Source organism: Mesoplodon densirostris, chromosome 11, assembly GCF_025265405.1.
Source record: "Mesoplodon densirostris isolate mMesDen1 chromosome 11, mMesDen1 primary haplotype, whole genome shotgun sequence".
NCBI lineage: Eukaryota > Metazoa > Chordata > Mammalia > Artiodactyla > Ziphiidae > Mesoplodon > Mesoplodon densirostris.
This window is the reverse complement of record NC_082671.1, coordinates 13,698,812-13,712,419: the sequence shown is the minus strand read 5'-3', so window position 1 is coordinate 13,712,419 and position 13,608 is coordinate 13,698,812. Positions and strand designations below refer to the sequence as shown.

General features: G+C 40.4%; 1 protein-coding gene across 1 annotated transcript in view; it reads right to left on the bottom strand.

The window, feature by feature from the left end:
• Nucleotides 1-13,326, bottom strand: part of PTPRO (protein tyrosine phosphatase receptor type O) — a 230,434-nt gene extending 217,108 nt beyond the window's left edge. Inside the window, 4 exon segments of the mRNA XM_060114152.1 lie at nt 7,265-7,474; nt 7,476-7,545; nt 12,795-12,853; nt 13,126-13,326. Coding sequence (XP_059970135.1) covers nt 7,265-7,474; nt 7,476-7,545; nt 12,795-12,853; nt 13,126-13,326 — 540 coding nt within the window.
• Nucleotides 13,327-13,608: the final 282 nt, after the last annotated feature.

Below are 13,608 nucleotides of genomic sequence, written 5' to 3'. Positions count from 1 at the left end.
AATTTTAGGCACAGTCAATGAATAAAATAGAGAATAAGTGTCAAAAAAGCTGTTTTTACTTCATTACAGATGAGAATTTGCCACACAGGGGAACCCATCCGTTGCTTGAGCACACATCATTTACCAGTGGTTGATTCTGACAATACAATACCAAGAGAAAAAAAAAGTGGGAGGAACTTTCTCTTGATGTCTAAAAGACTTTATTTTCACTTGTGGTAATAAATCCTTTGCTACCTCCACAAGACCAATAAAACAGCATCTCGAGATTATCTCCCTGTTCTGACTACACTCTCTCCCTCAGCACTGCCTGCCCAATGGACCCTCTCTCCTAGTTCATCTCACTGTGCATTGGCTCCATTCCCTGAACTTGCACGCTTGCAACCTGTTTTTCCTCTGTCTCGAGTCTGTCCCATAACTCCTGTTTGACCTTTCTCACCCTATGTATTCATTCAATATTCATCCATTTATTCAACAAATATTTACTGAGCATCTGCCCTGGGCCGGGCACTCTTCCAACAGCTGGGGATAAAGCAGTGAACAAAAAGGATAAAGATGTTGCTTTCATGGAACCTACAAACATTCCAATAGAGGAGTTAAGTAATAATAAAGAGCTAATATAATGTCATGTAGTGAGTGATACATTCTCTAAAGAAAATAAACCTGGGTAAAAGTGGTAAAATTTGAGAGATGGGTTGATTTTTAGATTGGCTGTTCAGGAAAGACATTTTAAGGACCACCCTTTGCGCAGAGATTGGCAGGCACTCTCGGCCCCTTACCACGGTTCATCACAGAACACCTTTGGGAAGAATGAGAATCGTCTTCTACCCAACTGGCTATTGCGGCCATGAGAGAGAAGAAAGGACAGCAGCAGAAATCTTGGACTGGTGTAAATAGCTTAAAGCAGTATGATGGAGGGTTGAGGACAGGACAGAGAGTTGACAAGCTTCTCACATTTTATCTTTATAACCTGTCAAGTCTGTTGGCAAGCAGTTCTTCAGAACACGCAAGAAAGCAGGAGCAGTCACAACCTAGTGCCATACTAAAATGAAACAGAGATAGAAGTAATGTGTGAAAGATACAAACAGAAATAGTTCATCTCAACAGCAAACCAAACCAAACAACAAAATGACTGTCCAAAAGTGGAACAGCCACCTCTCAGCTGATAGTAATTTCACCATTTATGACCAATTGGCAGTAATATTAGAGGCAAGATCTAAGTACCAGCTTAAGTATTGAACTAGACGATCTTTGATAAGTATAGTTTTATGATTCAATGAAATACACTGAACAAAATATGTTGTTCTTTTAAGTCATATATTAAGACAATCATATTTAAAAATAGTGTTAAAATTAATTTTCTATCTTTTTAACAGTCAAAGGCCAAAGAAATTTTTGTATGTAGAGTTAGCGCAAACCCATAAAATAAGGAAAACGTACACATTTTTTTCTTCCAAGAGAGTTGAACATCAGTCCTTGAAAAGAAAGTTGGGAATAGTTGCTCTCCTTCATGCAAATTCTTCAGATTCTGAGATTTAGACTATGATTGATCTTACTGGTATGTTTCCTCTATCATTAAAGTTACTTTTCTCATTAAGGAAAAAGAGAGATAAAGAGAAGTAGTGTCTGGTGTACAAATATAGATATTGTTTCTTAAGGTGTATTCACTACTCCCATGAATCATTTTTAGAAAAAAATTCTGCACTCAAACTTGGGAAATGCTACACACTATATCTTCCTACTGGAAGCACAATGCATATTAACATAGTGAAGGTTCTAAGAAATCCTGGTACAAAAAATAATAATAAATGAATTAATACTAGTTTAAACAAAGCTAAACAGATTACTTCCCAAATTCATGTCCGCACAGAAGTGTTTCTTTTTAATAATATCTGTTAACATTTTAAGTCTCTAATGTTCCATGGAGTACACTTGAGAAGATGCTGCTCTAGACACATTTTTAATTGTTCTTCTTCTTTGATTTTTGCTTTGGGCTATTTTTACTGTCCTATTTCTTTCTTTCTCGTTTTCTTTTTGGACACAACACTTATTGAGTGCTTACAGTACTCTAGGCACTGTTTAAAATATGTTATGGTCATTATCTCACTTATTCCTGACAATAATCCTCTGAGATAAACATAGCCAATCACCATAGGGACCCCAGAGAGGTGAAATAATTTCCCCCCTATCCTGCTGTTGGTAAAAGGCACAGTCCAGAGAGCTGAGATTGAAATCAGGTCTCTCTGACCCAATGATGCCTATCCTTTTAACAAAAGGCCAGTTTTCAACTCTTCTACTCCCAGAAGCATACCACCCTTCCCAAGCTCTGAGAGACCAACAGCCTACTTATTTCCCAATCCAAAGGTTTTCCAGGCTTTAGCTTATAGTATCTCTCCATTGCATTTGATGAAGTTTACCAATCCCTCTCACTTGAAATTTCCTAGACCTTGGGTTTCCTTGATTCTTATGCCTCTCTGGCTGTTCTTTCTTCATCTTCTAAGGCTCCTTATTAAATGTTAGTGCTCCTCAGGGCCCACCCTGGCCCATTGCTCTTCTCTCCTTTGCCCTCTGCTGGGACATCCCCATTCACATCTCCAGGTCTGCCCTCTCCCCCAGACATCAGACTCAGATCTAAGTACCTGCTTTGTTTAGGCACTTCAAATTCAAAAGATCCTCCACTAACCTCATCAGGTACTACAGCAGTGGAGGTCCCAGCAGGACACTCAGGGGAAATTCTATGGAGTTTAATCAAGAGACTGTTAATTAAGGTGTAAAGCAGGAGTAGTGATACGAAACAGGGATGATAAAGTACCCAGGGACGAGCAGCAGTGAGAAGCTATTACCCTAAAGAGACCAGGGGAGGAAGCTGTTTCTGGAACTTGGCCAGAACTTAGCCTTGAAAGAGGAGCTGACTACAGGATTGAAAGAGGGGATGAAGCCATTGCCTATCAGGGTCCAGCCAGCATGGACTCCTACCAGTAATCTTCTGTTAGTGCCTCCTATTAGTCAAACTCACTGCTGGCCCAAGGGCAAGGGATCCTGAAGAAGCAGTCTTTACAGGGAAGCTCCCTGGCACTGAGGGTGGAGAAGGAGGTAGGCTGATCTGGAGGAGAATGGACACCACCAGTACACTTGGTATCTTTTTTTTTTTTTTTTTTTTTTGTGGTACACAGGCCTCTCACTGCTGTGGCCTCTCCCATTGCAGAGCACAGGCTCCGGACGCACAGGCTCAGCGGCCATGGCTCATGGGCCCAGCCGCTCCGCGGCATGTGGGATCCTCCCGGACCGGGGCACGAACCCGTGTCCCCTGCATCAGCAGGCGGACTCTCAACCACTGCGCTACCAGGGAAGCCCCAGACGTATGTTTTCTTATGGGCCAAAATGAGAAAGAGGTAAGTGTGAATTTTCTGTTTTCACACAGTATCAATCTTTCATATAACAAAGAAGAAAAGAAAACAACAGATGTTCACATTGGGAAGGATTATCACGCAATCCCCTGCAGAAGACCAGTCCAGTGAACTTTCTCCAAATTACTAGGGGTGTCACATATAAAAGGGTTTCTCTAATAGGCTGGCAACAACACTTGTCAAGGAAGTCAACTAACAAAGGAGTTAATGGCAGCAAACTTCATAGCGAGGAGGAGGGTCTAAGCTGCTTCAGAAAGATGAAAAAGTTATGGTTCATCTGCCGACATTGTATAATATAGAATGTGCTTGTGAAACCTCCAGAAAGAAAGTGAAGATTCTTGTGTGTGTGTGTGTGTGTGTGTGAGAGAGAGAGAGAGAGACTGAGACAGAGAGAGAGTGGTGCGGGGAGAGACATGGGGGTGGCGGTGGAGAGAAAGGCTGAGAGAATAAGGAAGAAAAAGGAAAAGAGAGAGAGGTCACAGGGAAGTGGAGAAAGGCAGATAAAACTTGGAAAGTGGGTATTTCTCCCGAATAAAAGTACTATGGTCAACATGGTAACACTCATGCTTTATAGAATTAAACATAAACCTCTTTCAGAAAATGTAATTGAGGCCCTTTCAAATTTAATGTTCCTTGACTATGTATCAGGTAAGAGCAGAAATGGAAGGAAATAGAGAGAGGAGGTTCAAAAAGAAAGAAGGATTCTGGCCAAACCTATGAGTTTAGGGAAACCTTCCAGTTGACTACTAATGAGCACCATTTCAGGGAAGAAAGAAGCTAAATTCCTATGACGTTATGTGCTACAACTTGCCTCTTTGTTGACAAAATACTGATGTCTAGTGAACCGATATAGGAAGCAATTTTCAAGGAGAGGTGTAGTAAAGATCGGATAGGTGAGAGAAGTTACATTGTTTTTACTAGAATTATGGGAAGATGTATGAGAGGGAAAATCTAAATGGAGTAGTATTTATCTGGTGATTAAATAAATAATAATACTCCAATAAATACTACTCGATTTACATTCACATGTGGGTAGAAGATTTTGAGATTGGTAAGCTCCCAGTATACTTGATAACAGAGTTCTTTTGTTTTTTGTTTTTAGAAATAGAAATATACCATCAATATTGATATGAAAGTAGAAATTTTTATAACCAATGTTGTGCTTATGAAACATCAATTATGCAGCTATTAGCTTCATAACATAAAGTGGATGATTTAAACAATTGGCGATGACTGATTAAATGTGCCCATCATTAAGCCATGGATAGGGAACAATGCATGAAGCCTTCCTTAGCCAGGCACCTTGAGGCTACCTCAATGAAACTGGTTATAGCCAATCTTACAGATTCAGAATTTCAGACTTTCCCACCACTTATGTCCAGCTGCTTGTTTCTGATTTGTGGAAAAGATAAAACTACAAATCAAGCCTCATATTTGAGTTTCTCTAACTTTATGGCTTTAAGGGATTTTCAATCTCATGTGGAGGATACTTCCTACAGAGTAGTGAAAGATTGTCTGACATAATGAGAACTACAGAGATTTGGGGGGAGGGCTGGGGAAATGGTTTCTTTCTGACTCAGCACAGATAGACCTTTTTAGATTTTATCACTGATATTCAATCAACAACTTGGTATTTAATAATGGAATGTTATGTTTCTATCACCACCTGCATGTTACGTCTGTTTTACTGACACTTATTCAGGACCTTGAATGCAAAAGCATCTCCAAATTATGGAAAGATTATACTATGAACCCAATTTACCATGTAATATACTATTTCCAAAATGTAAATGCATTACTCTATGTGCCCAGTTTACCACTTTGAACATGTCTTGTCAACTGTAACAAAATAAGTGAATGAAATAGCATGTGTGAAATACCTGGAAGACTGACTGGCACAGGGTGGGTATTCAGTGTACATATATGAAGGCAATATATATATATATATATATATATGTTTCTTTTGGTATACTTTATATCCATTTGACATAAAACGTTGCATTTACATAAAATAAAGAGTAAAGACTTGCTTTACAAAATTACTTTTCTCATTACAATATTTACTAAAAAGCAAGCTTTATTAATATATTTACTGTGGGATGCAGTTTATCATAATTGACACTAAACTGCAAATGTGCAGGAAAACACCTATTATGTAGAACAGGGCGAGCATCTATTACAGTCTGCCATTACTGACTGCAATTTCTCAGTCTGATATCAAGTTTTGATTAGAACGTTTGCTACAAATTTTTACATTTTTTATGGCACTCTACCCATACTCCCAAACCCATCATTTGACCATCTCTGAAATTCTCGCTCATTATGAAGATTTCAAATAGAAACCTGAAGTAGTGCCAAAGGTTGGGTTTGGATCAGATGTCATACGTGTAAGTCCTAGCTGTTACATAGTAAAATGTGTGGTTGTTCAATTTCTCACTTTGCATTCATGAAAAGTGTTGCACAGACATATAGTTATGACAGAATATGACAAATAGAAAAATTAATAGAAAACTTCATAGTTTGTGTATGTTCGTAAAACGTACACATTTGTGGTGTCTGCTTAAAGAGCAACCTCTTAGAGTGAAAATATAGGACCGAGCTTATTATTTATCAGATTTTAAATAATATTATTGTTGATAGCTTCAGAAAACGTAAAAAACATATTAAATACAATTTAGAATCGTATTTAGGCAGTCTGCTGCTGCTGGTTCTCCCAGAAACTATTTTTCCTATTTTCCATTAAGATAATGAAAATATGGAATATTTAAAACTGATGCTGTTCTCAATCCGTTGGCTCTGTTCCACTATCTCCTTGTCAGACACTCACGATTAAGGGTGCATATGAGCAAGAAGTGACTCTTTGATAAGAAAACATTTGCATCCTTTAATGCTTCGTCCATTTCTAAGGTAGATATCACTGTGGTGCTGAAAGGATAGCTCCCGGTCACCTGTCGACGTACTTGAGTTTGCTTTGCCGGAAGAAGGACTCATAACAGAGCTAAAGTAGACACACGGAAGACACGAGTGATAGACAATTACCTCATAACTTCATAACACTTCTCCAAAGACATCTAGCTTAAATTTCTTTAAAAAAATTTTATGCACCGTATAGTTGTCAAACTAGGGGTATTTTGTTTTTGTTTTTGTTTTTAAGCAGTCCTTGTCTATTTTTCTCAGAGTAAAACCCTGAAGCAGGACATTCCAAAGAAGACACGAAAAAGTTAATTATACAGATGTCAGCCATTGAAATTTAGAGGTAGCATCCTCTGTAAATATAGCGGGGGCAAGTCTAGATTTTGTAAGGGGTATTTTCAGGTTGGAGCTGAGGACTTGGGGAGGGGAGTCCTCTCCAGGCTCAAGCTGACATTCCTTAGTCAAAGAAAACCATGCTCATGACCCAGCCCCGGCAGTCCATTTGAGGCCAGGGAGCTCGGCCCCCGGTGTATAATTCCAGCATAAGGTAAATTAAGGCAAAGCCTCCGCTCACTCCGTTGGGGGAGGGAGAAAAGGTTAAGCAGCCCCGGGGTGCAGTAGCGACCAGAAGGGAAAGTGATCTCATTTTGTCTGAGGAAGCGCCATCCAACAAGCCCACCTTTGATGCGCATGCCGGCGGCGGTACAAGAGCACAAAGGGGGAAAGCCGGAGGGAGCAAACTTCCCTCTCCTTCCACCCCATCCCTGTAGCCCGCGGAGAACACGTAAACGCGAAGACAACAAAGCGTGCGCCCAGACTGCACCGGGGGCGCTGCCAGCAGCCCGGCCATCGCGACCCGGGGCGCGCCTCTCCCCCCGCGACAGAGCGAGGGCGCCGGAGCGCGGGCGCAGGGAGGATCGCGGCGGCTGGGGGAGGGGGTCCCCTACCTTGAGCAGCACAAAGAGCCAGAGCAGAGGCAGGAGGCGGCGGCCGCCGCGCGTCCTCGCGGGCAGGTGCCTCATCGCGGCGTGGACGGGGACCCGGGGGGACGGTGGCGCCGGCTGGCTCCCCCGGCGGCTCACAATGGCGAACGGGGGCTGCAGCCTCAGACCTTGGGCGCCGAGGCTGCTCCCGGCGGGCGCATGCTGCCTGTGCAGTACCCCCCGCGCCAGCTCCCTTCCGCTTTCTGCTCCCTGGGACCTCTAGGAACGTGCCAGGTGCTGCTGTTCTTTAACAGCTAAGGATGGAGAGGGTGCGGATCGGAGTGGGCGAGGCTCCGCTGCCGCCGCCGCGGCCGCCGCGCGGTGAGCGAGAGGCGGGGGCCCTGCGCCCAGCCCTCCGCGGTCGTCTGGCAGCAGAGATACTCTCAGTGTGGGCTGCGGACTCATAAAAGTGACAGCAGCTTCCCAATCCCCACTCCAGGCTCCGCCCCAACCTCTTCCACAGTCCCTGGGACGCAGAGTTCTGTGGGGCTTCCCTGACTCCTCTTCAGCGACTCAGGAGCCAAACACCCCGGTCCCTTCCCAATCTTCCTACATCTGGTCAGTGAAAGTAACACTTGGAGGGAAGTGGTGGTTGTGATTGTCGTGATGGAGTTCAGTGTGTGTGTGTGTGTGTGTGTGTGTGTGTGTGTGTGTGTGATGGGGAGGATAATCCCTCCCATGTCCACTCTCTTCATCCCATTTAAACACTCTCATTCTCTCTGTCCCACACTCACCCAGGAGGAAATAGCACAAGTATATATTTTTTTCTGTTTGAGGTCAGAAGTTTTGTAAATTTTAAGGGCTGTCCTTTGACACCAGAGTGGAATATAGAAGGAGGTTGGTTCACATTATATTACACATATTTATAAACACATAAACATTTATATACTTTTAAACATGTTTAATTATTAAAGAAACTGTTAGACTTTCCCAGAGTGGTTATGCCACTTTACATTCCCACGGGCAAAGTATGAGTAGGGGGAGGGGAAAGAGAGGGTGTGTAATTTAAAAGTGGTAATGTTAGAGATCTTTGTGGTGATGAAACAGTTCTGTATCTTGAATGTGCTGGTGGTTACACAAATCTACCCAGATGATAAAATTGCACAGAAACATACACACACACAAGTGCATGTAAAACTGGTGCAATCTGAATAAGGTCTGTGAACAGTACCAAGGTCAGTTTCCTGGTTTTAATACCTACTGTAGTTATGTAAGATGTTACCTCTGGAAGAAACTGGGTGAAGGTACATGGGACCATTCTGTACATTTTTTCTTATTGAGCTATAATTGACATATGACATTATATTAATTTCAGATGTACAACATAATGATTCCATGTTTGTATGTACAGATGGCTGGTGTGCCATACACATATGGCATATGTGTATCTGAGAAAGGTTTAGATTGAATATAGTTATACAAGTATATATGTGTGCTAAATTCTTATATGCATAAATCTAGAATAATGGTCTCTATGCATAAATCTAGAATAATGGTCTGAATTTATGTGAGAATATTGTCTCTGATGCCTTCCTTTAGAAACTTCTTTTGTTGTCACCTTCCTCTTCATATGCTCACTTTAGTGACCTTATGTCCATTCTTCTTTTTCTCTTGAGAAAATATTAGTTGCTTCTCCATCCCTCGAGGTCAGACTCATGGGCTATCTGAAAATTTTATTCTTGGGACTACACTTGTAGGGCTTTGGTTTGGTATGCTTTCCTTTTATTTTGAAGCACCAGAAGGCAGCATTTTATTCCCACCCACACCCAAAAGTGGCACTAAAATTATCTTATGTCTAGAACAAAAAAGATGTTTAGGCCAGGGACAAAATCACACCCATAATTTGGCAACAATTCTTCTTTTGAATAGAGTTTGATTTTAAAGTGTATGTGTGTGTCCATGTTGTGGATTATAGATATATATGAAGATATACATATGTGTGTATATATATATGCATGTGTATGTATGTAGATACGTGGATATAGGCTTAACTGATGTATGTAGGATATTATAAGTATAGCCTACTAATCATACATTCATCTTGTAAATGCAAAAAGAACTTTCACAGTGATGCACGTTTTTGTAATAATCATATTTTGCTATGTTGTCTTTCTATTTTTTTCCTTATCACTTATATCACAATTTGCTTAGCTCTTTTTTTTTTTTGCGGTACGCGGGTGTCTCACCGCTGTGGCCTCTCCCGTTGCGGAGCACAGGCTCCGGATGCACAGGCCCAGCGGCCATGGCTCACGGGCCCAGCCGCTCCGCGGCATGTGGGATCTTCCCGGACCAGGGCACGAACACGCGTCCCCCACATCGGCAGGCGGACCCCCAACCACTGTGCCACCAGGGAAGCCTTGCTTACCTCTTTATGCCCTCAATATGTACACATGGACCACTTCGGGGGGACAATACAATAAACAATAAGCAGTAAACATTCCCCAGTAAAGTATTAGTTATTAACATTATTAATATTCCATTACACTGCATTCAATCACACTGTGATTAGGTGGCCTGAAGACTGAGGGTATTATTTTGTAATCATAGAAAATGTTCTCTCCAGAGAAAAGTATTTTACTTAGCCATTGCTGGATAAAACAGTTTCATTCTTTTTTTTTTTTTTTTTTTTGTACTTAAAACAATAACAGGCTTGTGAATCTTTCCAGGAGAGACACCCAAGAAGAATGTGAATGCTGTATCATCAGCAGTGTGGGGTTTTCAATTCATAGAGCCTGCTGTGTTTTCCTTTGAACTACTGGTTGGTTTTCCAGTGTAATACTTCCAAAGGATGGTGAATCTTATTTTGCTGATTTCAAGATTCCAAATCAGCGAGAATGTCCATGGGCAACATAAAGTGCATATAGGAATGTATGCTTCAAAATGTTTGTTCTGATTTCATTATTACAACAACGCTGCTTGGTAAAGAAGGCTGAGATCATTATCGCCAACTGTTTCCCCTGTAATGTTGCATTTCCAGGAGAAATAATAAATGCGGATAAAAAAGAATCTCTTGCATGCCTTAAGACAGGCATGTAAAAATAAATTCTCACAAAATGAAATAAAGCTTTCTACTTCCTTAGGAACTAATAATAAGGTGGTTAATGAGCAAGAAACTGGAAGATCTTTTTTTTTTTAATCTGTAGGAGGCTTTGTTTTACTTTTCCTAAATAAGTAAAAAAGTACCTAGTACTATGTGTTCACATCTATCTCTTCTATACAAAGAGAAGCAATAGCAGCCACAGAGAAGGAGCTGTAATCCCTATGAGAGGTTTAATGAGTCAAATGGAACTCTTATCGTGCCCTTGCCAAGGAAGTTCAATTCTGTCTCCAGGGACCAACTCTAATGTAGTTCAGTGTGTTTAGTCCTGGCTTCCACTGCTGAAATCGCCTACCAGGCTGTCAGCAGTTTCAGTGTTTCAGAGGCATATTTATGGGAGTTGCTCAATGGGAAATAGTTTGCTTTTTATAGAATGAAGAAAAAACGCAAGCCATTGATCTCTGGAATATAATCCACTTAAAAAGCACAGTAACAGCCATGCATTTTATCATCCATATCTCACATATTACAATTGTTAAAACATAGGAACTGGGGCTTCCCTAGTGGTGCAGTGGTTGAGAGTCCGCCTGCCGATGTGGGGGACATGGGTTCGTGCCTCGGTCTGGGAAGAAACCACGTGCGGCAGAGTGGCTGGGCCCGTGAGCCATAGCTGCTGGGCCTGCACGTCCGGAGCCTGTGCTCCTCAACGGGAGAGGCCACAACAGTGAGAGGCCTGCGTACCGCAAAAAAAAAAAAAAAAAAAAAACAAAAAAACATAGGAACTGTAGATTATATGTAATGACCAGGCAGCATTTTGATTTTCAATTCATCTGAACATTTGTTTTCATTTTTCTCTTGATGAACACTGGTTTCTCGCCTAAAAGACGTGTTGACAATTTATAAATTCTGTCTTTCAAAATGAGAATGATTGGCAGCCCTCAGGTGAATAGCATGTTCCAACTGCCAAGACTTATTATTCTTGCAACACTTGAAAAACAGTGAAATTCACTGCAGAAAGACATTTTTGCTTTTACATGGAAACTGTTTTCCCATTGCCTCTTTTTTCTTCCTAAATAATTTCTATTAAGGGACCTATCTTTTTTTTTTTTTACTTGAGCCTTTCATGGTTTTAAGAAAAATTAAATAAAGAGTATTTTATTACAAGGTATAAGTTTCATGATACAAAATCATCCACTCAAAGGAATAAGAAAACATAGATTGAAAACATGAGCAGATATTTAACATAGGACACAAACTGAAGGCTATAGATTAGTGATCCTAAATTAGGAAGGCAGATGGTCATTTTTAGATACTATTCTTTCAATTATATTCTATGCTGTGTGTTGTGAGCATTTTCTTTACTAGCCCTAAAATTAAAAAAAACAAAATACATTAAACAGCCTTAAGTTATGCAGTTTTATTTTATATTTTGTTTATATATATTGGCTAATGAACTTTTATAATACTTTTTTTCTGAGCACCCAGACAGTGTTATCATATAACCATCTAACTTTTCTTCATAACTAGCCTTCTTGACTAATTATAATGTAAAGCATTAACATCTTGCATGGGAGGATTCACTTTAGCTTGGCAAAAAGGCATGACTAAAACCTGAATATAATTTATAAATAAAGCAAGACATACTGTTTGCTAAGTAGAAATAGTGTCTGCAGATCCTTCCTTCTCTTCTTCCTTTACTTCAGTTCAAATTAAAAATGGAATGCAGCATTTACTGTCTACTATGTGACACACATAGTGTCTATATTTGTGTTATTAAAAAGTGGTTGCCAATATACAATTATGGAAAATTTGGTCATAGTGATTTCATAGAATCTATGAAAATATTAATCACATACTTTGAAAATGCACTGCCTTAACTGCTAAGGATTTTACCAAGAGGCACAATAATACTGCATTGACAATCTTACTCCAGGTCAATTACACCAAATCAATTTTTCATGATAAAAATTACAGTTAATAATATTCTCAAATCTGTGAGAGATAGGGTGAAGATGACTATAGTCTAAAGAGGAGTAGGGGATGCCACTGATAGATTGGTGTCATTATGTGTCTTAGCAGAAGGATCTAGAAGAAAAATTTTGAGGAAGGCACAAACGTTCTGGGAGAAATTCCAGTGCCTGAGGGAAGAATATTTTCCTCATAAAGGGACATAAAGAAAAGGCATACTGTGAAGCTGTACATTTCTAGATATGTTTATGTAGTGTGACTATCTGTAAAAGGAACAATTTGGGAGAGGGAGATGAATGTAGAGATTTCATCATTTTATTTGGTAACTGGATACTGTGGAGAAAGTTACAAGGGTAATCATTTAACCTATGGGTAGAGGATGATTTGAATGAAATCCAGTCAGGGATCAATGTATGTCAAGCCTATGGTCAGTCTCTGTTAACTCACTGTCATACACTACAAGGGTCATTTCCAACCATTTCTACTCACTTCAGTCCTGCAGCTCTCTGCCCTACAGACCTTTTCAATGCTTTGATTTCACCTTCTACCTTACAGAGAAAATAGAGGCCATAATGTGACAACATTTCTTGTCTTCCCTGACAGTAAACATAATCCCACCCATATCTGTTCCTATATCTCTTGTTTAAAAAAAAGCAGCTCTCTCTCAATAACTACCTAAGGCTAATTCTACCACCGATTGTCTAGAACCTATTCTTTCCAGCCTTCCCCGCCTTCTTATTTTAAACCTCCTCCTTTTCATGTATTCCATCCCTTGGCCTTTTAACCACATTCATATCTTTAAAACTGAAGGAAAGAAAACCTTCACTGAATCATTCATGCTCTCAGCTGCTATCTTTTCTTTCTCTTGATGTTTCATCACTGCCCCTTCATGGCAATATTTTCCAAAGGGTTGCGTAGACTCTGTCTCCATTCTGTTTTTACCATCTGCTGACTCTTCAAACCACTCTGGTGTGGCTTCTACTCCTGTCATCTCACCAGCACTGCTCTCACTAAGAATCATTTTGCAGTATGTGCTATGTTGGCTTCTCCCTCCTTTCTGACACACTCTCATCTCTGACTTTCCATAACCCTGCACGTTAATGGTTTTTCTTTGATATCTCTGGATGTTCTTTTGAGATCTCCCTTGCTGAATCATTCTCCTCTTCCTGTCCATTTAATGTTGCAATTTTCAAAGTCTAGCCCTAAACTCTACTATTTTCCTCTGTATCTGTGCCCTAGCCAATCTAATGTATGACTATGTTTCAATCCCCATCTATGCAGATGATCCAAAGAGTTATATCAG